Below are 22,025 nucleotides of genomic sequence, written 5' to 3' on the forward strand. Positions count from 1 at the left end.
CCCAGCACCTTGTGCCAGGGGTGTCAAGCTCAACCTGACTAAGAGACTGGAAATGAGAATCACATTTAGCGCCAGACATGTAGAGTTTATGCTTTTAAACACATATAGTCAAATATCTTTAACTGTATTGTTGCATGTTGCTTTTTTTAGTCATTTTTGTAGCTTTTTCACGACTTTTTGTGACGTTTTATCACTTTTTTTTAAAAAACATTCTCTGTTTTTGCAACGTTTTGTTGCTATTTTGTCACTTGTTTTGACTTTTGTTGAACTTCGGTCGACATAAAGCCCTGCAAAAGTCAGCAAAAAGTTCCTCAGCCATCATGGAGTTTAGCAAAACAACGATTAGGCTATATTTTACATTTTCTACAACAACCTGTTTCTCAGCCTGAATATGAAAACTCTGCTTCTTCTGCGGGAATTTCTGGGTCTCAAAGTCGGCAAATCTGCCAAATTCTGCTTTGAGTGTCTCGTAATTACAGTTTGAAAAAGGTTTCCTGTCTTTTTGGTTTAGACACAACTAGGCGGACCAAAATCTATTGTGAACCTAAATGAATAGGCAGGCTGAATCAAAATGTGAGAGGGGCCGGGTTTGGACCGCAGGCCTCGAGTTTGATGCATTAATGAACGTACTGTTCACTAACTCATGCATGAGATACCATTAATCCTCACATTACTGATCGTTTATGAATATATGATAGTTAATGTACCTACCAAAACATGTTACCAGCTTTCTTTAACAAAGAAAAGGAGATTGTTAAGGTGCAACATGTTTAAAACTCCCAAAGTCAACAAGTCGGACGTTTTGACAGCAGAGACGGATCAGATCTCAGATCAGAGGGTTAGAAGCCCTGTACGTTTCACATCAGTAAAAACAAACTACAATCAAGCTATTCTTTATTTGCCGTTCCCCTTTAACTTAAAAAAGTAATCATAATGTGTAATATTTGGTTGAACAATACAATTCTGTCTACACATAAATAAAATCATGAAAATTTCATTTTTCTATCCATCTTGTATATGAATAAAAACAAAACAAAACAAAACCATGGTTTGTTTTGGGACTGTGTGTAACGTTGAAATACTGTATTCCACTGTAGTTGAACTAGAGGCTTTTATTTTGGTATTTCGCGTCCGAACGGAAGTGTTTTATTTTGAAAGGAAGCTGCTCTTAAGTGATAAACGTCACTTGACAGAAACCGAAACAGTAGAAACGTCAGCGGCAGGAGACTGTTTAGAGAATCTTTGGGTGTAGTTTTTCGGTCTTTAATGTGGACTAAAACGGGTCTAAATGTGCTGAAAGCTCGGAGAAGCTCGAGTCGAACAGGTAACAAAGTAGTTTAAGTAATGAATATCTTGGTAAAGATTGTGGGAACAACTTTGACATGAAGTTAGCTGACCGCTGATGTGTTGTTAGCAAAGTACTAGTTGAGAGGTAACGTCCCTCTAGCTTTACTGCTCAAAGTAACTAGTTACCCAGCTAACAATTTATGGTTCCCAGAACGTTGCGGGAACGTTCGTTTTTGGTTGCGGGAACGTTCCCTGGAGGTTATGGTTTGGTTAGGTTTTGGTTCCCATGGAAAGTTTTACATCGAACGTTGCACCCTTTATGGAACGTTCCCCTAGCGTTTCACCCTTTATGGAACGTTCCCTAGCGTTGCACCCTTTATGGAACGTTCCCCTAGCGTTGCACCCTTTATGGAACGTTCCCTTAGCGTTTCCCTGACGTTGTAACTTAACTTTAACAACCATGGTACCAAAAAAAATAAAAAATATATATAATAACCAGAATCAGTTTTATTGGCCATATAGACATATACTATACAATAGAGACAACGATATACATATAGGGACATTATATACAAAAATACAACTATACAAATAATGCCGCGTTCTAAATACCTCGGGACTCGGCTTTAACGAGGTCAAAGTCGTAAACACGCTCCCTGACCTCGGATTTACAGCCTCGCAGTAGCCCGAGTTCAAAATCCAACATGGCTGTCCCCTGTATCAACAGTTGTGAAAAGCTGCAGTAACATAAAGTTATAAGCACTTCTGTCTTATTTGTGTCACTACATCAGTCGTTCACACAGGCATGTTCAACTTCCTGTGGACATGTTGTTACGCTGTTTTTTTGTTTTGTTGTTACGCTGTTTGCATGCACACAAAACGACTGGTATTGCTAACAGGTCAGTGTATGTTTTGGTCAATCGATTTTCATTAACAGGTATTAAAAAAACAAAAAAAACGAATGGTTATTTGATTTTTCATTTAAAAATACAAAATTTGAAATTGAAATACAAGGCGTTTTTTCCTTTTCATGGTCAAAAGGGAATGTGAAAATTTAAAAAATGCTTCGATTTTCATTTTCTATTTCATATAACAAAAAAATTAAATCATTAGAAAACAGAAATGAAAAAATGCTATGCTAATGCTAAATGTTTTTTCATATTCTGAGACCGGATGTTGCATTTCCAATGTGGTAACACGTTCTCTTCATATATCTATGAGTAGCACCGGTGGAGCCGACCAGTTCTGCTTTAAACCAGGCTGCAGTTTCTAAGAGAATTGACACACTCAACATGGCCTGCAGAGCCTCCGTTATTTACATTGCACAGAAACGAAAATGGCGCGAAAAGAAAAAGTTAACAAAGCATCGTTAAAACTTATATTTAACCGTAAAAACAGCACTAAACAACTTACTTAATATCGTATAAGCTTTGAGGCACTAAATATTGAATGGTCACAACACAATTTTCAAAGAAAACAATAAAATAGCGCAGCAGCATTTTACACGCAACCTACCTCAGTGCAGTACAAGACGGAGGTAAGAGACGGAATCTACGGCTGTTTATCTTAGATTTTATAGCACCAATCATTTTTGAGTGTATCTAAATCAAGTGACTGCAAACCTTTTTATATGCTACTTCAAAAACTTAAATGGAGCTGGTTTAAATAATCATTTCAAAACCGCACTCAGAACATCAAAAAACACCATTTTGCGGCTGGCCGCTCTTGCGCGTGCTGCGGTCAGCAGCCGCAGTGCGCTGTGACGTGCAGTGAAGTGTCAAAAAACACAGAATACACGTGGATCCACAAACGGAACATGGACGAGAGGCTGATTTTGGCCGTCGGCGATCTCCCAGAGCTGTACAGGCTACGACACGAGGTCGAGGTCGTACAGAGACCTCGGACGCAGAACTATGCTGTGGAAGCATATTTCACCATAACAGGCATGTCAGCTGTGGAGATTATTGTAGCCTCTTCATTTAAATCATTCAGCTTTGTTTTAGCTATGTGAAATCAACATATATGTCTCCACTGAAATACAATCCTATGTTACATTTTTCCTCAGTTACTTTGGTGCATTTGTCAAATCATAATTGCATTTGTACAACAGTGAGTGCATTTCTTAAAACAATCGGTGTAAACTGCACCGCAGAGTGACTGACCTGAAAAATCGTGTATCTTGCTGGAAATCTTTTGTTTGTGTCCAGAGCAAGTATTTATACCCATGAATCAAACTGACAAGTCCTTCCGCCATTGTTTATACCAAGATAGTGAAACTGCTTTGTGTTGTTCATATTTAACAGTTCACTCTGGAAGTACAGTCTAATGCAGAGGTTCTCAAGCTTTTTTCAATAATGTACCCCCTTTGAACAGCTTTTTAAGCCATGTACCCCCTACACAGCGCGAATAATTTGTGTATAAAGAGGAACAGTACAGCGATGTCAGCGATAGATTTACTAAACAACGGCCTTGTACCTGGAAAACATTCAAATGCTGATGAAAAAGGTGACAAAACCTTGGAAAAAGGCAGTAGAAAGAAAGAAGGCAACTCTAGGGCGACAAAAGTGACAACAAATTCAAATAAGCGACAAACTTTGAAAAAAGTGACAAACTTTGAAGAAAATAAGACGGTAGACAAACGTAAGGAATAAAGGCAGGAATAGGTAAAAACAAGCAACAAAACCTTCAAAAAAAGGTGACAAAAACTTTGAAAAATGTGACAAACTTGGACAGTAGAAGTAACTACAGCCTTGTAACTGAAAAACATTTTGCAAAAAATGTCACGTACCCCCTGCAGTCCTCCAAAGTACCCCTAGGGGTACACGTACCCCCATTTGAGAAACACTGGTCTAATGAACAATGCACATGAAAGGGAGCACCTTTACACAGAATAACTACCCATTTCCAAATGTGTAAGCTCCAGTTTTGGAGGAATTAATTGCACATATGCATTAAACAAAGTGTTTTCCAGAGAATGAATGATGCATGTATGAATGTAGTAATATCTTTATTATACCCAACTGCAATGACTGCAGACCTCTTACTTAAGTATATAAACATGCAATGACACAGTGTGTTGAAATGCAACATTTTATTTAGAAATGAAAATAATCCACACGTCTTCATGTATTTAGAGGAGGAGTGTAAGAACAGGTGGAAGAACCTAAAGGACAGGTACATAAAGGAGAGGAGACAGAAAAGTGCTGCAGGAGCAGACTTGGAAGTACTTGATCTGTTTCTTTCTGTCTCTCTAACTTTCACATCTCAGATTATTTTCTCTCCCTCCAGACCAAAAGGTCAAAGTGTGTTTTTAATGTTGGATGTTGTGTTATCTTGTGTAATGACTGGAGTTATCTGACTGTTTGTGCCTCCTGTTCTACTTTGACTCAGTCAGTCTGCTCTCCAGCTCTGTGGAGATGGTGGGGGTAAAGTTCTCCATCTAGTGGACTGACAGCACAACTACAGCTCATCTGTGGTTTCTCTGCCTCACACATGTTGGAACCATGGTTACAGCTGCTGAACCATGGCTCATTAAATGTCACATTGTTATGTTTTTGTATTTTCCTCCTAAGTGCTACAAAAAAGGACTCCCCTGAACCCAGCTGTATGTCCATCAAGAGCCACTGGTCCATGGATCCACCTTTAGTGTTTAAAGGACAGCTTCCTGCAGAGACTCAGTAAGTCAACATAGTCCCAGCTTTAACATTGCATCATGTTCTGTACACGTTCTAACAATGTTGTTGTTGTTGTTGTTGCATTCATCTCTAGCATTCAGATGCCTGCTAGATCAAGTCATTATCAGCTCATTTCAGACCTTTACATCCTGTAAAATACCTGCAGCACTACCAGTGACAGTGTCATATGGGTGCAGACTGATGGAACTGTCAGCAGAAAGTTCCACATTAAAGTGAGGGGACTCATCAGTGTTTGTTAAAGGGACAGTTGAGATGTTTTATCAGTGTGGTTGTCTGAGCTATTTCTCCATAGTGTGTTAGCTACAGTATATTTCAGTTTGGTGAAGCAGGCAGGAGTACTGACACAGAAGCTAAGCAATGTCCTGGTGTGGACGGGGGCAGCAGCTAAACACATTTTAGACCCCTACAAACATCTATCAGTTTAAGTGTAGGCTATGTTTAGAATATTTTCATTCCTTTACCTTGCTGTCAGACGGCCCTTTATGACGGGGAAGTAAAGCCGTTATCTCTGCTCTCTTCAAAGCCACCAGACTCCTTTTGATAAAAACAGTCATGGGTGCGTGAATTTTGCATATTGCATCAATCGAATAAAAAACAGTAGTAATCACATGATTTTCTGTTTCAGTGGATGTTGAAGAAACTTCAGGGAACAGAGGAGCTTCCTCTCCTCACACTGAAGGTACTTTAGCAACAGATTATTAAAGTGTGATTTTGATTTGTCGTGTGTGTGTAAGATAACTGCCTTAAAGGTTTTTTTTATTCATTTTAAAGATTTAAATAGTTTCTGATATGGTAATCAGATGTGCTGTGCAAAGCATTTGAAGTTTATCACATTTCTACCATCAGGGGGGTCTTAAAAAGTCTAAAAAAGTCTAACATTTCAAAATCTAAATTTTAGGCCTTAACAAGTCTTAAATTATGGTGTTCTAGTTCTTAAATCATTTTAAACGGGTCTTACATTTTCCTACGTCCATTAACGCCTCTAATGCTCATTGAAATGTATTTAAAAATACATAAAATTCTTTTTTATTCTGTGGTGTTGTAGTTCTTTTGCTTGTCCAAATATAATTTGCTGTATATGTACAGACCATTATTACTCTGTCGCTTTTAGTCAATTTTAATACTATATTTACTTACTATGCAAGTACTTTTGCTGCATTTCGTTGTACTTTTATGTCGCGATATCCTGTATGTCTTAAATTATATTCATAAAGGTCTTAAAAAGGTCTTCAAAAGTCTTAAATGTGACTTGGTAAAACCTGCAGAAACCCCGTACCAAGCTTTATTTGTTCTTGATCCTTCAGGGCTTTGCTAAATCAGCTCTAACAAAAAAAAGAATATCTGAACCCTTATAGCAGTTCAGGAGTTGATGAGTTGTGGTTCCTGATTATTTTGTCTATTCTCAATCAGCTGACACTCAGAGGGGAGCAGGAAGCCCAGCAGTCACAGCCCAGTATGGAAGTGTCGTCAGCTCACCTCAGTTTACAGATGTTCATGTGGGAGGGAATATAACGCTTAATGTCAGCAACACATATGGTAATGTTTCCACTGAATTCATACATTAAATAAAGCCTGATTTATGTTTAACTATGTACATGCTTTAATTGTATTTAACAAAATGCCTTAAATGATTTTGCATTCCTCAAGAGCTGTTAAATGTTTGGGTTTCAGTCACGTCTCCTGACAGGACAGATGGGACGAAAGCCATTTCTCCCAAAACCGAAGGTATTGTGTGTGTGTGTGTGTGCTAATTAAACATAACTAGACTGAAGTACTACTGACACAGTGAGTCTGAGAGGGAGGTGTGTGAATTTGAATGCAAATCAGATCAATCAAATAAAAACTGGATGGTAATAATTACATTATTTCTGTTTCAGTGGATGCCAGTGGTGTTGAAGAAACTAAAGGTACATTAGCAAAAGGTTATTAAAGTGTGTGTGTGTGTGTGTGTGTGTGTGTGTGTGTGTGTGTGTGTGTAAGAATTTTGTCAAAAAGTCTGTCTTAAATTTAAATATTTTCTGAAGCCACTGTACTTCAGATATGCTGTGCAAAGCATTTGAAATGACACAAAATCACCAGATTTTATTCTGAAGATTTTCTATTGCATGAAAATAAAATTGGTACAAATTGGGAACAATAAAGCCATTTGGAGTAGAGTTTAGATTCTCTGCCCGAGCCCGAACCGGGCCGGGCCAATTTTAAACAGATTTCTGTAATTCAAACAACTCTGAATTGTAGTTGAGAACGTCAGTTATAACGGCCCACGTATTAAAATATTGTCGGGTTTAAATTAGGCTCGGGCTCATAATTACAGTTAATGTGTCGGGTCGGGCTCGGACGCAACGTGCACGGGCTCGGGTAGGGTCGGGCTTGATTTTTTTGGGCCCGATCTAAGCTCTAATTTGGAGTAAGTTGCTGTCAGAACACAAACATGGCACTCAGTGTAAAGCAGAGGAGCAGCCATAAACTGTGTGTTGGATAGAGCGGAGCATCTTAACAGCTTCCTCAAGTTCATCTTGGCATCATCAGCTCACACCCCTCTCTCCACCAGCTGCGTGTATTTGCCTCTTTTCATCTCGTCAGAGTCCTTGATGCATTCTGCCCGCGGGACTATAGGTTCTAAGAGAATTACCAAGGCTTTGAGGCTTCGGAGAGCAGCACCATGTCTTCCCTCAAGGTGTGACAGCAACATTTAGAGTTGCTTCCCCAGGTCAATTTTCAGTTCCCAGTCCTACCGAGTTGAGAGCAGAATGGAGGAGGAGGTATTTAAAGCTTCTTCCTCCTACCAGTTTTAATGAAAGGTGAATGGTTTGACTGAGGGCATTCGGGTGACTTGACTTTCCCATGGATTCACATGAATCAAGAACTTAACGCGGTGGGGCTCCGCCCTCCGGAGCTTGTGTCGCCTTTTGCTGCACTGCTTGCTTCTATCTTGCCCAGGCTCCATGCTTCTGTATTCCAACCATCCAAGTGGCATTGACAAATGCTCTATCTCCGCTTGGATCATGGCCCTCCTATGTTTCCCCTTCGCCCTTGTTGTAGCATGTTTTTTGTGCTACTACCAAGGCCAGCCTTTCCATGTGTCTCTGTGTCTACCAGTGAGATGTGTCTCAACTCAGCCTCTGCTGCCTTCCACTTTTGACCTGTTCTGACCTGGATATCGGCCTGGGAGATTTTAGGGTTGCTTGACTCCCGGTATTGCAGGACCTCCCTTGTACGAGTCACCCTGCACTTTTCATTTAGGCTGCTAAAAAGGGAGCTTCAGGATGTTGTTCTTTTCGTACAGGGTGGTGTTGCTCAGGCTTTGAGGAAGACCCAACAACCTTCTTGGGAACCTGCTCACTCTTCTCTGGAAGCCTTCAAGCGCACACTCTACTGGGTGAGCTAGAGGTCACCCCATGCTTCCAGCTCTTGATTGGTCGCTCGCTCAGAGAGGATCACTGAAAGTGTACATCCAGTGATCATCCCCTTATCAAGCCTCATCCACTCTGATGTTGTCCTGGAGGAGACCCTCAAACCCAAGATGTTGTAGTAGTCCAGAATAAGGTCTCAGGACTCGCCTGAGCCGTGGTGCCGGTTAAGAGCCACCTCAACAAGCTTGTGGGTTATCTAGCCGTAGTTGTTTGTGAGGTCCATCCACAGCAACACCTGGTCCCGCTTGTTCTGTCTGGCTTCCTGTATCAGCTGCGTGACCACAACTGTGTGCTCCAGACATCCTGTACCTTTGGGATCTTACCTTTCTGCACCGAGATGTCGATGTATGCATTCCCTAGGAGGAAACCTATCAGGTGCCTTGACACAATGCTGAAGAATAGCTCTCCTACAAAACTAAGCAGGAAAATGGTTCTGAACTGGTCGAAGTTCTCTGAATTCTCCTCCTTCGGAATCCACACCGCTTCAGCACACCCGCACTAATGAGCAACCTTGCCCCTCCTCCAGATGACGTTTAGGATCAGCCAGAGCAGTAGCCCTGGGCAGTTATGGTTGTAGGGGGGCATTTCTTGTACACTCTTTAGGGTACCCTACTCAGTCCTGGGGCTAGTGCCTTTTGGACCACCTCCTGAATCTGCTTCATGATGGGCTGCCTTGCCCACTGTTGGTGAAGGTGGATTAATCAAAGACTTTACGCAAGATCTTTCTCCCTTTTTGCATCACTAAAGGTGTCTCTGAGGTAGCTGTCAATCTCAGATTTGGAAGTGGTGAGCTGTCCACTGTGCTGTCCGCTGCAAATTGCAGTTCGCATAGTGGCCCTCTCCTTCCTCTCCCAGCGATACCACTCAGCTCTTGTCAAGGTTGTGAATATTTTGTGAAGGATGTGGTGCAGCTCCCAGAAAGGGCTCTCTTCTTCACTCGCTTCCTTTTACTGTCACCTCAGGCTCTTCAGCTCCTTCCTGAGCTGGAGGATCTTGGTCATTCTCTTGCTCATGATGAATGGGGCATTTGCTCCTTTCTTTTCCTCCAGCCCAAATCCCTAGAAATAAAATGGTTAGAAAGGGCATTGACTTTGAGAAAGGGTTTGCCGTGGTAATTTGATTGGTACACAACTACATGCCGATTGATGTTAATTGTCAAGGTGACAATATGCGTCAGTGGGGCCTTAAACTGTAGCACCTGGCTGGGAGGAAAGATGCTCAACACAGCTCAGGGAACATTAGGGTCATTTGAAATTAACTGCGCCTCGCCTGTAAAGTGGACGAGAGCAGGCGGCAGCAGCCGGGGGCGTGACAAAAATATGCGGTCAAGTCGGACAGCCGGTGTATGACTTGTTAGTTGGTTAGCTTTAGCTTGCTAACTCCGCCTTACCCCCTCGCCACATCAATCACAGAAAACAAGCCAAATGACTGAGAATCAGTACACTTCAGTTATTAGTAACAAGTATCAATTCACATAAGTACTGAGACGGGCTGATGCATCACATGCACCAAAAGCTACTGCTGTAATAGTAGAACATACTGTATATAACACACATCACTGCCAAATGATTGTTCATTTTCACAAGCTCACCTGCTAAGCCTCCACACTGCCTCCTCATTATTTACAAGCCCAGTTTGTTTTGTGTCTAGTTCTGATCCTTCGGTGTCTAAAATGATGATGATAAAACTTCAGTAAAATTGTTATGATGGTATCAGTGAGTAGTGTGAGATTATAAAGGCAGTGCTGTGCACCTGCTTGAATATAACTTGGAAGTTACTCATTGATGGTGAATCAATGCAAGCATCACTTCAATGCTCTGCCCAAAATAACACATTTACTGACATTACTGACTGTATAACATATGTTTGGTTGACCATAATGATATTTTAGATGGCTCCATTTTATGTTATTTAAAAGGAAAAATCTTTGAGTTGTTGGTTATTCTCAGGAAGCCAATTCTTTAGTAGAAGAGTATTTGTGTACTGATTCTGCCATCTGTAGACAAACATCATTATACTTTATATATTTTTTGTTTTGTTTTCAACACAGACGGGATTGTGCCGGTACCAAAGCCACCACGACACATCTCATATTACCAACAAAAGCTTAAGCCAAACCTCCAGAATGAGTTTTTGTGTGCACAAGAGGGGTGGGCACAGAACAAAGATGGGCGACCTCTGGATGATATCTACACACCTCTGTACATCAAAGCTACTGGTGACACACACATCAACACACAGCATGAGGTCAGGCAGATTGAGACAGTGAAGCCAACAGATACAGAGACAACAATTAAACCTTGTGACATGTTCAAACACCCCTCTGTAAGTAACAGACCCATCAGAACAGTACTGACCAATGGAATCGCAGGAATTGGAAAAACATTTCTTGTGCACAAGTTTGTGTTGGACTGGGCTGAAGGAAGAGCCAATCAAGATGTGCATCTCGTTTTCCCCTTCACCTTCCGCGAGCTGAATTTAAAGAAGGGGGAAAAGTGGTGTTTGGCAGAACTTATTCATGAATGTATCACAGAGACCAGGGACATCAAGGAAAAAGCTCTTAATCACATCTTTACAGCTCTGCAGTCATCAGGAAACACCAACTTTGACAAGAGTGAATTCAAACTTCTGTTTGTTTTGGACGGACTGGATGAGAGCCGCCTTGATCTGGACTGCTCCACCAATAAAAACAAGGCAGTTAAAATTGATGTTACAGCGCCAACCTCAGTGGATGAGCTGCTGACGAACCTCATCAGGAAGAAACTGCTGCCCTCTGCTCGCATCTGGATAACCACACGACCTGCAGCAGCCAATCAGATCCATTCTGATTTTGTAGACATCATGACGGAGGTCAGAGGGTTCACTGACACACAGAAGGAGGAGTACTTTAGAAAGAGATTCAGAGATCAGGAGCGGGCTAGCAGAATCATCTTCCACATCAAGACATCACGAAGCCTCCACATCATGTGCCACATCCCAGTCTTCTGCTGGATCACTGCTACAGTTCTGGAGGAGGTGATGAAAACCAGAGAGGGAGGAGAGCTGCCCAAGACCCTGACTGAGATGTACGCAGAATTCCTGGTGTTTCAGATTCATCAGACAAAAGAGAAGTATGACCCAGAACAGTGCATTCAGTACATTGAGTCATTAGCAAAACTGGCTTACCATCAGTTGGAAAAGGGAAACCCGATCTTCTACGAGAAAGATCTAGAAGAGAGTGGCATTGATGTCAGTGGAGCCTCGGTGTGCTCAGGAGTGTTCACAGAGATCTTCAAAGAGCAACGTGGGAGGAAGAATGATAACAAAAAGATGTTTAGCTTCATCCATCTGAGTGTTCAGGAGTTTCTGGCTGCTCTTCATGTAGAGAGCTCAGTCATTAACAGAAACGAGAATGTGATGTTTGGGCAAAGTATCTTCAAAAAAGTATGGGAAGTTTTCAGGAGAACCTCTACGACAGAGGTCCACAGTTTTGCTATTGACAAGGCCTTACAGAGTCCAAATGGACACCTGGACTTGTTCCTCCGATTCCTCCTGGGTCTTTCCCAGCAGACCAATCAGATTGTCCTTGAAGACCTGCTGACACAGACAGGAACTAGCCCAGAGTCCAATCAGGAAACAGTCAACTACATCAAGAAGAAGATCAGTGAGAATCTGTCTGCAGAGAGAAGCATCAATCTGTTCCACTGTCTGAATGAAATGAATGATCGTTCTCTAGTGGAGGAGATCCAACAGTACCTGAGTTCAGAAAGTCTCTCCACAGAGAAACTGTCTCCTGCTCAGTGGTCAGCTCTGGGCTTCATCTTACTGTCATCAGGAAACAATCTGGATGTGTTTGACCTGAAGAAATACTCTGCTTCAGAGGATGTTTTTCTGAGGCTGCTGCCAGTGGTCAAAGCCTCCAAAAAAGCTCTGTAAGTATCAGATAACTGCAGATACTACCTGTATCGGATGCGTAGAGTTCTTCTCAACTAATGAATGTCTGGGTTAACTGATTGTCTTAAGATTTAGTTAACGATTTGATTAGTTGATCAATTAAAAAACCTGCAAATTGTTTCTTCAGTTTCATTGTACCTCCACAGTTTAAAGAAGCCAAATTAAATTAAAAAAAATCTATTACTGTATAGTTAATTTAATATTAAAACTAATTTGTGTAAATGATTGGGGTCCAGCAGATGTGAATATAATTTTAAAAATTTCCATTAATAGCTGTTAGACAAGACAACATATTTGTTGTTGTCTGACAAGCGTAGAAATGGAATGTGGTTTTACATTGTAGGTGACAGAAACAGGTTCAGTGTTTGTCTTTATCACTAACTCTTCTTCAGGCTGAGTGGCTGTAACCTGTCAGAGAGAAGCTGTGAAGCTCTGTCCTCAGTTCTCAGCTCAGAGTCCTCTAGTCTGAGAGAGCTGGACCTGAGTAACAACGACCTGAAGAATACAGGAGTGAAGCTGATCTCTGCTGGACTAAAGAGTCAAAACTGTACACTGGAGACGCTCAGGTCTGGTTTCAGCTTTAAACAACTGTTAAACAAATAACCATTTAAATGTTGCTTTATATACAAGTATAAGTAGAGAGTTCAGCTAATTGTTCTGTATGTACGACCCACAATTTTACTGTTTTGATTCAGGCTTGCTGCTTTTATCAGCACCTTCTTCAGCAGCAGCAGGCAGCTCTTTTCATCAAACACGCTCTGATAAACCCACTGTAAACTACCTGCCCAGCAACAAACATCAGACAGACAAATTTAAAGAAAGTTCAACATCTAGCAGCTAAAGAGCCCGATATTTTTCTCAGAAGTTGGTGGAGACCTACAACCTTTTTTAACCTCAGAACTCCGTATGATACTCTGTGATTCGGTCACATAAAGTTCCCAGTTCCCTTGAATATTAAAATAATGAATGCATATTTAGGTCAAATTAAAGCTGCAATGATGCCTTACACAAGAGTCTAAGAGAAACGGGTCATGTATTATGTAGGGCGCATGGCAAAAGTATAGGAAAAACATCTCCAATTCTGTGCTGAACTCTCTGCTGAGTGCAACAACCCGTCTTACAAGCGTGTATGTCTCACAAGTCTCAACCCGTCACCAATAAAAAAGGAATTCTGTGCTAAGTGCAATGATAACTTACACAAAATTATTTGTTCAAGGGTTTATAATTTATGAAAGGGGGCTAAAGTACAGGAGCGTGGCTTCAGTATAGGGTGTGGCTCATATCAATTGTATACCACACATTGTACATTGCATGTTAATCAGATGATGTTTATCATACAATGATGATTTCCTGTTACCAGCAGGTAGCGCAGGTGACTACAAGTCAATATTGGTATGTAGATGTCCTCAGACTTGGACCCTCAAGCTTTTAATACCATTTCATCTTCCTGTTCTTTAAAATACAAAGAACAAATTTGAAGTTGTTTGGATAAATGGATCTCTAGGAGAAGTTTGTTAAAGTACTCAGCTCGAAATGACAAAAAATGCACTAATTTCGCACAGTAAATTCAAAATTGCGGACTTCCTGTTGAATTAAGATAAAACCCCAAAAAGGCCTTTTATGAATGTCTTAAAGTGCTCATATTATGCTTTTTGGCTTTTCCCCTTTCCTTTATTGTGTTATATGTTTTTGTGCATGTTATAGGTTTACAACGTGAAAAAGCCCAAAGTCCCCCCCCAAAGGGACTTACCATCTTCCAGAGAAAACACTGTTCACAAACTGCTCCAAACAGCTCTATTGTAGTCCAGCATTTACTTCCGTGACGAACGTGGTCACTTTGGAACACTTGTTATAATGCTCTCCTAGCTGCTAGCATGGCACTCCCTCATGCTCTGCAACTGACTAGCTTACTGCGCATGTGCGACTCCCAACAAAGATGGAACAGAAGTGAGAGGTCTCACTCTGTAGCTAAAACAGAGAGCTCAACACACAGGGTGAAAAGAGGAGCTGCAGAAATGTGCAGTACAACAAATATATGGTTTGTTTTCTGAAAATTAAACCACATAAGTATGTGGGTACAACCTCTAAATACAATTATGAACCTGAAAATTAGCATAATATGAGCACTTTAACATGTTACATATGAACACCAATTTTTCTTAGCCTATGTGAAACGTACTGCAAAAGCCAATTTTTTAAAGTTTTATAGGGACCGCTACAGAGCCATTTAGTCACGCCCGAGCACTTAACCCATAAAGTATTACATTTTCCACCAGTCCTCATGCATGTGCACATGGGGTTTGGTGGCATTTGACTATACATTTTACAGTGAGTTAGAGTGAATTTCCTGATTACCTTAACATATAAAGAATAGACAAATAAATTAAGTGTGTGTGCGTGTGTCTGTGTCCAGTCTGTCAGGCTGTCTGATCACAGAGAGAGGCTGTACTTTTCTGTCCTTGGCGCTCAGCTCCAACCCCTCCCATCTGAGAGTGCTTGACCTGAGCTACAATCATCCAGGAGACTCAGGAGTGAATTTGCTGTCTTCTGGACTGGATAATCCACACTGGAGACTGGATACTCTCAGGTATGAATGGCCATTTTGCCAAATCTCCTTCAGTCACAATGTTGTCTTCACTGACAGGCATTTTTTCTTGGGTGAGGACTTTTGGTAGATTATAGGAGAGGTTTCTCTCCAACCCAGATACTTCCAAGTCTGAACACACATATGCCGGCAAAACCTATTCCTGTCCCATGGTTTGCAGCAGGAAGTGTGTTCAACTACCAGTCAGATTGAGTCTTTTCATGAGATGGTCTGAACAGAAGGTGGCAGTACTGCCAGGATCCAAAAATGTGTTGATTATCTGGTCTTCTTTGATGGATTTGACTTACACTGGCAAGATGGAAAGAAGACAGCGATCCCTTCCGGTCCCTATATGACCACAGGTTTTACGAGGTGCTGTGATTTTGCTGTTATGACCGGCTCACAGGCCACAACAAAAGAGGGAGATGCACAGCAAACTTAATGTTAACAAACTGACATTTATTAAATGAAAGTGCAAACATAAAGACAATGGGGTGTGGATATCAGGATCAGTGGTGTATGAGGGTGTATGGATGCAGTAAACAATGTGTGGTGCATGTTGTCAAAGGAAGCAACAAAAAAAGGAAAACTCATGCTGGTGTTAGGCGAAAGGACTGCTGCACACTGGCCTCGGGGCAGGCGGGGTAAAATAGTACCAACAGTAAAGACAGTAATGGATTTGCCGAGAGTCCAGTCCCGCTGAGACTCACATCCTAACTAATAAGTTTAATTTCTATTTGAACACTTTGAGGATGTTGATGTTCAGAGTTAATCTTTGACCTTAGAAACCTGAGATGTTTGATACATTTTGAAGATGATTGATTATGTATGTTCTGAAGGGTCATTCTGACTTAGTTTCTTCCTCCAGGCTGGATCATTGTGGAGAGGAGAGGCTGAAACCTGGTCTGAGGAAGTGTGAGTGTGTCTTCACTTTGATTCATGAAAGCAAGGAACACATGTTAAAGTTGGATTAGTATTGCAGGGCTTAAAGTACTTTGGCGTGGTGCTGTATTTCCGGCGTATGACTATTTAAGAAAAAAATAATACAAAAATAACCCTTACCCCTAACCCTAAAAAATAAATTAAAAAAGTCCACATGGGATTTGTTTTTGATGCGCTGGGTTTAACCAATCATCGTAGTTCCACCTACCAAACAAACCTGTCAGGTGTGTTAGAAGTTAGATGATAAACTGCTGCTGTGTCTCGTTCTCTCCATCAGATTCCTGTGAACTCACACTGGACACAAACACCATGAGCACAATCCTTAAACTGTCTGACGACAACAGGAAGGTGACACGGGTGAAGGAGGAGCAGTCATATCCTGATCATCCAGAGAGGTTTGACTGCAATTGCCAGCTGCTGTGTAGAGAGGGTCTGACTGGTCGCTGTTACTGGGAGGTCGAGAGGACAGGACATGTTTTTATTTCAGTGAGTTACAGAGGAATCAGCAGAAGAGGAGATAGTCAAGACTGTGTGTTTGGATATAGTGATCAGTCCTGGAGTCTGGAGTGCTCTTACATGTATGGTTACACTGTCATTCACAACAAGAGAAGAACAGACGTCTCTTCCTTCGCCACTCTCATTAGTAGAGTAGGAGTGTATGTGGACTGTCCTGCTGGCATTCTGTCCTTCTACTCAGTCTCCTCTGACTCACTGATCCACCTCCACACCTTCAACACCACATTCACTGAACCTCTTTATCCTGGGTTTGGGTTAGGAGCTAGTTCCTCAGTGTCTCTGTGTTCTCTGTAGGATGGAGAGTCTCCTCCTGTGCGCAGAAACACTCACACTGCTGACCAACACACACAATCCCTTTATCAATCATACCACCTCAAATTTACAAGAAAACAATGAATATAAAAAATAACTCACTGCATGTCCATGGTTTAAAATACCTTTAAATATGTTTTCATTCAGGTTTTTGGGGCATTTGTGGGAAAACCTTTTACTACATTTATTTGACACTTTAGTTACTTTGCAGATTCAGATTATTAATACAGAAATCAACAAATACATGATGTATTATTGATATGGATAAAGATCAACTGAATCAGAATCAGAAAGGGTTTTATTGCCAAGTACATTTTTTAACACATACAAGGAATTTGTTTTGGTGGTGTTGGTGCACGTCACACACTCTTTAGATGGAATATTAAACAATATAAGTATAGGTACAAACAATATAAGTATATTTACACAGTATCTATTAAGTTAAAAATAAAGATATAAATAAAAAAAGAGCAAAGAGCATTACAGCAGAGAGAGAACAGTGGCATGAAGGTGGAGAGTCAGGGTGGTTTCGGGGCCTTGTTAATAAGGCTAGTGGCGGAGGGGAAAAAGCTGTTCATGTGACGTGAGGTTTTGGTCCTGATGGACCTCAGTCTCCTGCCAGAGGGGAGTGGCTCAAAGAGTTTGTGTCCGGGGTGGGAGGGGTCAGCCACAATCTTTCCAGCACGCTTCAGAGTCCTGGTGGCGTAAAGGTCCTGGAGCGGCGGCAGATTGCAGCCAATCACCTTCTCTTCTGACCGAATGACACACTGCAGTCTGCCCTTGTCCTTGGCTGTGGCAGCAGCGTACCAGATGGTGATGGAGGATGTGAGAACAGTCTGCCCTTTTCCTTGGCTGTGGCAGCAGCGTACCAGATGGTGATGGAGGATGTGAGAACAGTCTGCCCTTTTCCTTGGCTGTGGCAGCAGCGTACCAGATGGTGATGGAGGATGTGAGGATGGACTCAATGATGGCTGTGTAGAAGTGCACCTTCCTGTCTTATAGTAGAGGAGTTACCGTATAGTACAGGAGAAGCTCTCAGGCAGTTTGGACTTCCATTAGCTGTTTAAGTGTAATGACTAATGTTAACTATCATTTTAGTGATCAATAATGAGCCTGTGTCTATGTTATCTCCTTACATATACCTACGCTCTCCGTCTCTGCTAGATTGGGAATGATTGAGATTTCTCTTGGCACAGCTACCAGAAGACTTCCAACTTTCAGACAGGTTGCTCACGTCACATCTACGTCTTCAAGCTCAGTTGGAGGCTGCTCAGTAACGCTCAGCCATCACCGGGAAAGAGCTTCTAATGTCCTTCACTGGTCTCCGTCCAGAGACACGGGACCTGTTGGTCCATTCTTATACAGTATAACGATTATTTTTCTGTTGCTCGATTAATAAAAACCATAATGTATCTCAAATAAATACCAAAATTCTTAATAGTATACTTTATTAAACAACAGTTTCGCACAGCAAAACATTTTCTGCTTTACACAAAATAAAATAAAATTATTTTACTGTTAAACAAAATGAAAGGCCAGCCTGTTTACTCTTTTACAGTACCAACATAACTCTCTTGTTCAAAAAATTCAAAAGTTGTAGTTCAAAAAGAACACTGTGCAGTGCACAGTATAGACAATCCTGAGTGTTTAACACAATATAAAATTCCTGTTTTAAGTTTTACAGTCCCAACAAAAGCTACTGCAATCTGCTTGCTACCGTTAGCTAGCTCTAGCAGCCGTGCACGTTGGTGGTGCTAGGCTAACTAACGCATCTTAGCTCTCTGTGCAGTTTGTTCGTGCTAGGTTAGTAGCTAACGTTAGCTACTACAGATAGCTGTGTTCTGCAGCCGTAAGCTAGCTACCATTCAAGCCAACATTAGATGATAACTAACGTAAGCTAAACACAGCTGTCTAGGCGCCAGTAGCTAGCTAACATTAACGTTAGCTACTAACCTAGCACGAACAAACTGCACAGAGAGCTAACATAGTTAGCTAGCACCACCGAAGTACGCAGAGCTCAAGCTACACAACACACTACACAAACATGAAATTAATTTAGCCAACGTTAGTATTTAGTTGTTATTGTCTCCTTCACGAATGCCAATGGGGTGCCTCCGTTTCAGATGCTCCCACATTGCTGTTGTGCTGGTGTGGTATGCTAACTCCATTTGGCAAAGAGCGCAAATAACGACACCTTTACGCTTGGGACTAAATTTGAAGTATTCCCATACCTTCAATGATTTAGGGCGAGCTGTTTTTTAGGACTTTTTCTTTTATTGGGGCTTTTTGCAGGGCATTCTGCAATGTTTTGGTCTCCCACGTGTGTGTGGTGAAGCGTTGACGCAAAAATATGAAGTTGATGTAATTTTGACGTCGTCGACGCGTCACTACAGGCCTATGGCTGTGTGTCATGTGACCTTGTTATATGTACACGCTGTTACTATACAAATCACAACATGTAAACAGGAACATGTTGGTGTTATTTTGTCACTTATTGGCAGTAGGCTAGATGGAGCCAGTTACCTCCAGGATCTGTGCTAAGCTAGGCTAGATGGAGCCAGTTACCTCCAGGATCTGTGCTAAGCTAGGCTAGATGGAGCCGGTTACCTCCAGGATCTGTGCTAAGCTAGGCTAGATGGAGCCAGTTACCTCCAGGATCTGTGCTAAGCTAGGCTAGATGGAGCCAGTTACCTCCAGGATCTGTGCTAAGCTAGGCTAGATGGAGCCAGTTACCTCCAGGATCTGTGCTAAGCTAGGCTAGATGGAGCCAGTTACCTCCAGGATCTGTGCTAAGCTAGGCTAGATGGAGCCAGTTACCTCCAGGATCTGTGCTAAGCTAGGCTAGATGGAGCCAGTTACCTCCAGGATCTGTGCTAAGCTAGGCTAGCGGTGGGTGCGCCAGACAGAGTTACGATACACAGGGAGATGAGAAGGGTATGTCTGGACTTCTCTAACTCTGGGGGATACGGTGAAGAGCTAAAGTCCCAATAAGTCGCGTGTTCCTTCAAAGGGCCTGAAAGTACTTTAAACCCATTTTTCTTTTGTGGATTGGGTGTCAGAAAGCTTGGTTAGTTTCCTCCAGTCAGAGCTGACGGTTCTCCATGTCAAAGCTGAGCACTCAGGCTACATCCACACTGCTCCGTTTATCTACAAATATATATATAACTGCTTGAAACAGGACATTTGTAGTGTTTGTGACTATCCAAATAAAGTGAAACACAAGTGAAACTTAGTCAACTGTTTATGGCTTATCTACTTCGCATTAACTAAATATATATTGATCAACATGTTCAGTATATTCACAAACTCTAGAAATAGTCTATGATACTCTACTAAATTATTTTTATTGTTTTAATTACAAACGGTGTCTTCAAAGCGCTGGGAGACTCCTTGTCCACTCATTATATTTAAACTTTAAATTTTATTTCAGTATGCCAGAGGACGCTTTGGTAACACGTGGAGGTGAAAGACGTGGGTATGTGGGATGTTGGAGATACGGGGCCACTCCAGACGTCCTATCCTTCGTCTTGTGAAGAGGAGGAACAATGCTACCTTGGTTCCTATTATCAAGAAGCACATAAAACCTCAGAGGTTACGGTAGTAAGTGATGAGTGGAGAGCATATTCAAGTCTTTCAGGAAGGCTACAGACGGGTGTGAAGGTCAACCACAGTCAAAATTACGTAGACCCAGCTACAGGTCTACACACAGAACATTGAGAGGGCATGGCAAACCTACAAGAAGGAGATATGGCAGTTGCGTGGAAACCGAACAGAAAAGTCTCTGAAAAGGCAGCTCTGCTTCGTATAGAATGGACCTACTGGTTGGGCAAAAGACAAAAACCTGGAATCCTTGGTAGACTTTTTAAGGACAGAAGATATTCATGAATGGAGACACATTGTAGATATTAGCCATTGTACAGTTTATACTCTCCTCCTATACTAACCTCTCCTTAGGTTAAGGTTAGCCATCCAACACTAAATGTGACCTCCAAATGTGAGTTGTAGAGGCAAACACCCTTTAGGGGCACATATACACTTTTGTTGCATGGTATACTGGAATTTCAGAAACCAACATTCAACATAATGTTCAGCGTCGTTTGTATTAAAGCTCTGTTTTTGTATAAGATGTGTACATTTTGGTGGATCAGGCAATACAATGCTGTGATTTTTTGTTTCATTAAAATGTTCTTTGTGAATGTACTGAACATGTTGATCAGCAGATAGTATGTAAATGTGAAGTAGATAAGCCATAAACAGTCCACAAAGTTCCCCTTGTGTTTTATTTTTATTTTGATAGTCATAGGCATATAGATTATTACTAGGTTGTGAATGCACTGAACGTTTTGATCAGTAGACATTTTGTTAATGTGAAGTAGATAAGCCATAACCAGTCAAATATATGTCACTTTATTTGGATAGTCATAAGGCATATCATAGATTCTTTCTAGAGTTTGTGAATATACTGAACATGTTGATCAATATATATTTAGTTAATGCGAAGTAGATAAGCCATAAACAGTCGACTAAGTTTCACTTGTGATACACTACAAATGTGCTGTTTCAAGCAGTTATATATCTGTATATATAATATAGATTATCACAATAAAAAGTGTTGAAAGGTTGTAGATCGTCTACAGATTAAGTGTTGAACGTCTGCAGACATTCAGTTATGAAAGTACGATATTTTGTTGATAGTTTGTAGATCATCTACAGATTAATTGTTGAATGTCTGCAGACATTCACATGAGAAATGTACTGATAATCTGTTGATAGTTTGTAGATCATCTACAGATTGACTATCTAAATAAAGTGTTACCACGACACCGGCCAATTCTTTAGGTCCACGGCTGTAGGACGCAAAATGACGATTTTTGCGTCATCTGAGGCTTTTTTCCAGACCCTCAATTCAGAGATCTCCCCTCTCAGGGGGACATAAGGGAGGGACGCACGGTCATTCAAAAATACTACCGGGTTTCTACTGATACAAAGCTTAATGCTAAATCGGTGAAGTATCCCTTTAAAGGCTTCCAGAGGCCTGTACTACGAAGCAAGATTTGGCGTTAACGAGGTAACTTCAGGTTCAACCCAGGGTTTTCTGTACTACGACAGTGGATCGCTTGTTACCGGGTTCAATCGCCGTGGTAACTCATGCTGAACACCTAACCTGGTCGGGAGCAGGTTAAGTTGGAGATCAGAGATCAACTGGTGTTAAAGCACCGCCTGCTGACCAATCAATACTCGACTGATAACGGCATCACCGTTCTTAGAAGATCAGCTGGAGCTCGGTGAGCAGAGAGAGAGAGGTGCGCTCATAAAAGTTAAAACATTTAGAGACCGACAACC

At 41.4% G+C, this 22,025-nt stretch overlaps 1 protein-coding gene across 3 annotated transcripts; it reads left to right on the plus strand.

Moving 5' to 3' along the window:
• Positions 1–1,184: 1,184 nt before the first annotated feature.
• Positions 1,185–20,950, plus strand: LOC144531714 (NLR family CARD domain-containing protein 3-like). 3 transcript variants are annotated; one of them, XR_013503244.1, is made up of 12 exons: positions 1,185–1,324; positions 4,860–4,964; positions 5,608–5,661; positions 6,393–6,518; positions 6,654–6,707; positions 6,860–6,889; positions 10,446–12,306; positions 12,721–12,894; positions 14,742–14,915; positions 15,781–15,827; positions 16,132–19,200; positions 19,244–20,950. XR_013503244.1 is itself a non-coding variant. In XM_078271988.1 (12 exons), coding segments are annotated over exons 3-12 (3,054 nt in total). In that variant the 5' UTR covers positions 1,185–1,324; positions 4,860–4,964; positions 5,056–5,193; the 3' UTR covers positions 16,665–20,950. The 3 variants fall into 3 exon arrangements, 2 of the variants coding, with proteins under 2 accessions (XP_078128114.1, XP_078128104.1); XM_078271988.1 differs by adding an exon at positions 5,056–5,194 and having other exon boundaries at positions 16,132–20,950; XM_078271978.1 differs by having other exon boundaries at positions 16,132–20,950.
• The last annotated feature ends 1,075 nt before the right edge of the window (positions 20,951–22,025 follow it).

The sequence above is a fragment of the Sander vitreus genome, chromosome 2 (assembly GCF_031162955.1).
Source record: "Sander vitreus isolate 19-12246 chromosome 2, sanVit1, whole genome shotgun sequence".
Lineage (NCBI taxonomy): Eukaryota > Metazoa > Chordata > Actinopteri > Perciformes > Percidae > Sander > Sander vitreus.

What these genes read in the sequence shown, in the direction of transcription:
- LOC144531714 (XM_078271988.1), top strand. An exon ending in CATTTCTCCCAAAACCGAAG is followed by an intron (nt 6,708 to 6,859) that starts GTATTGTGTGTG and finishes TTTCTGTTTCAG; the next exon opens with TGGATGCCAGTGGTGTTGAA. An exon ending in TGTACACTGGAGACGCTCAG is followed by an intron (nt 12,895 to 14,741) that starts GTCTGGTTTCAG and finishes GTCTGTGTCCAG; the next exon opens with TCTGTCAGGCTGTCTGATCA.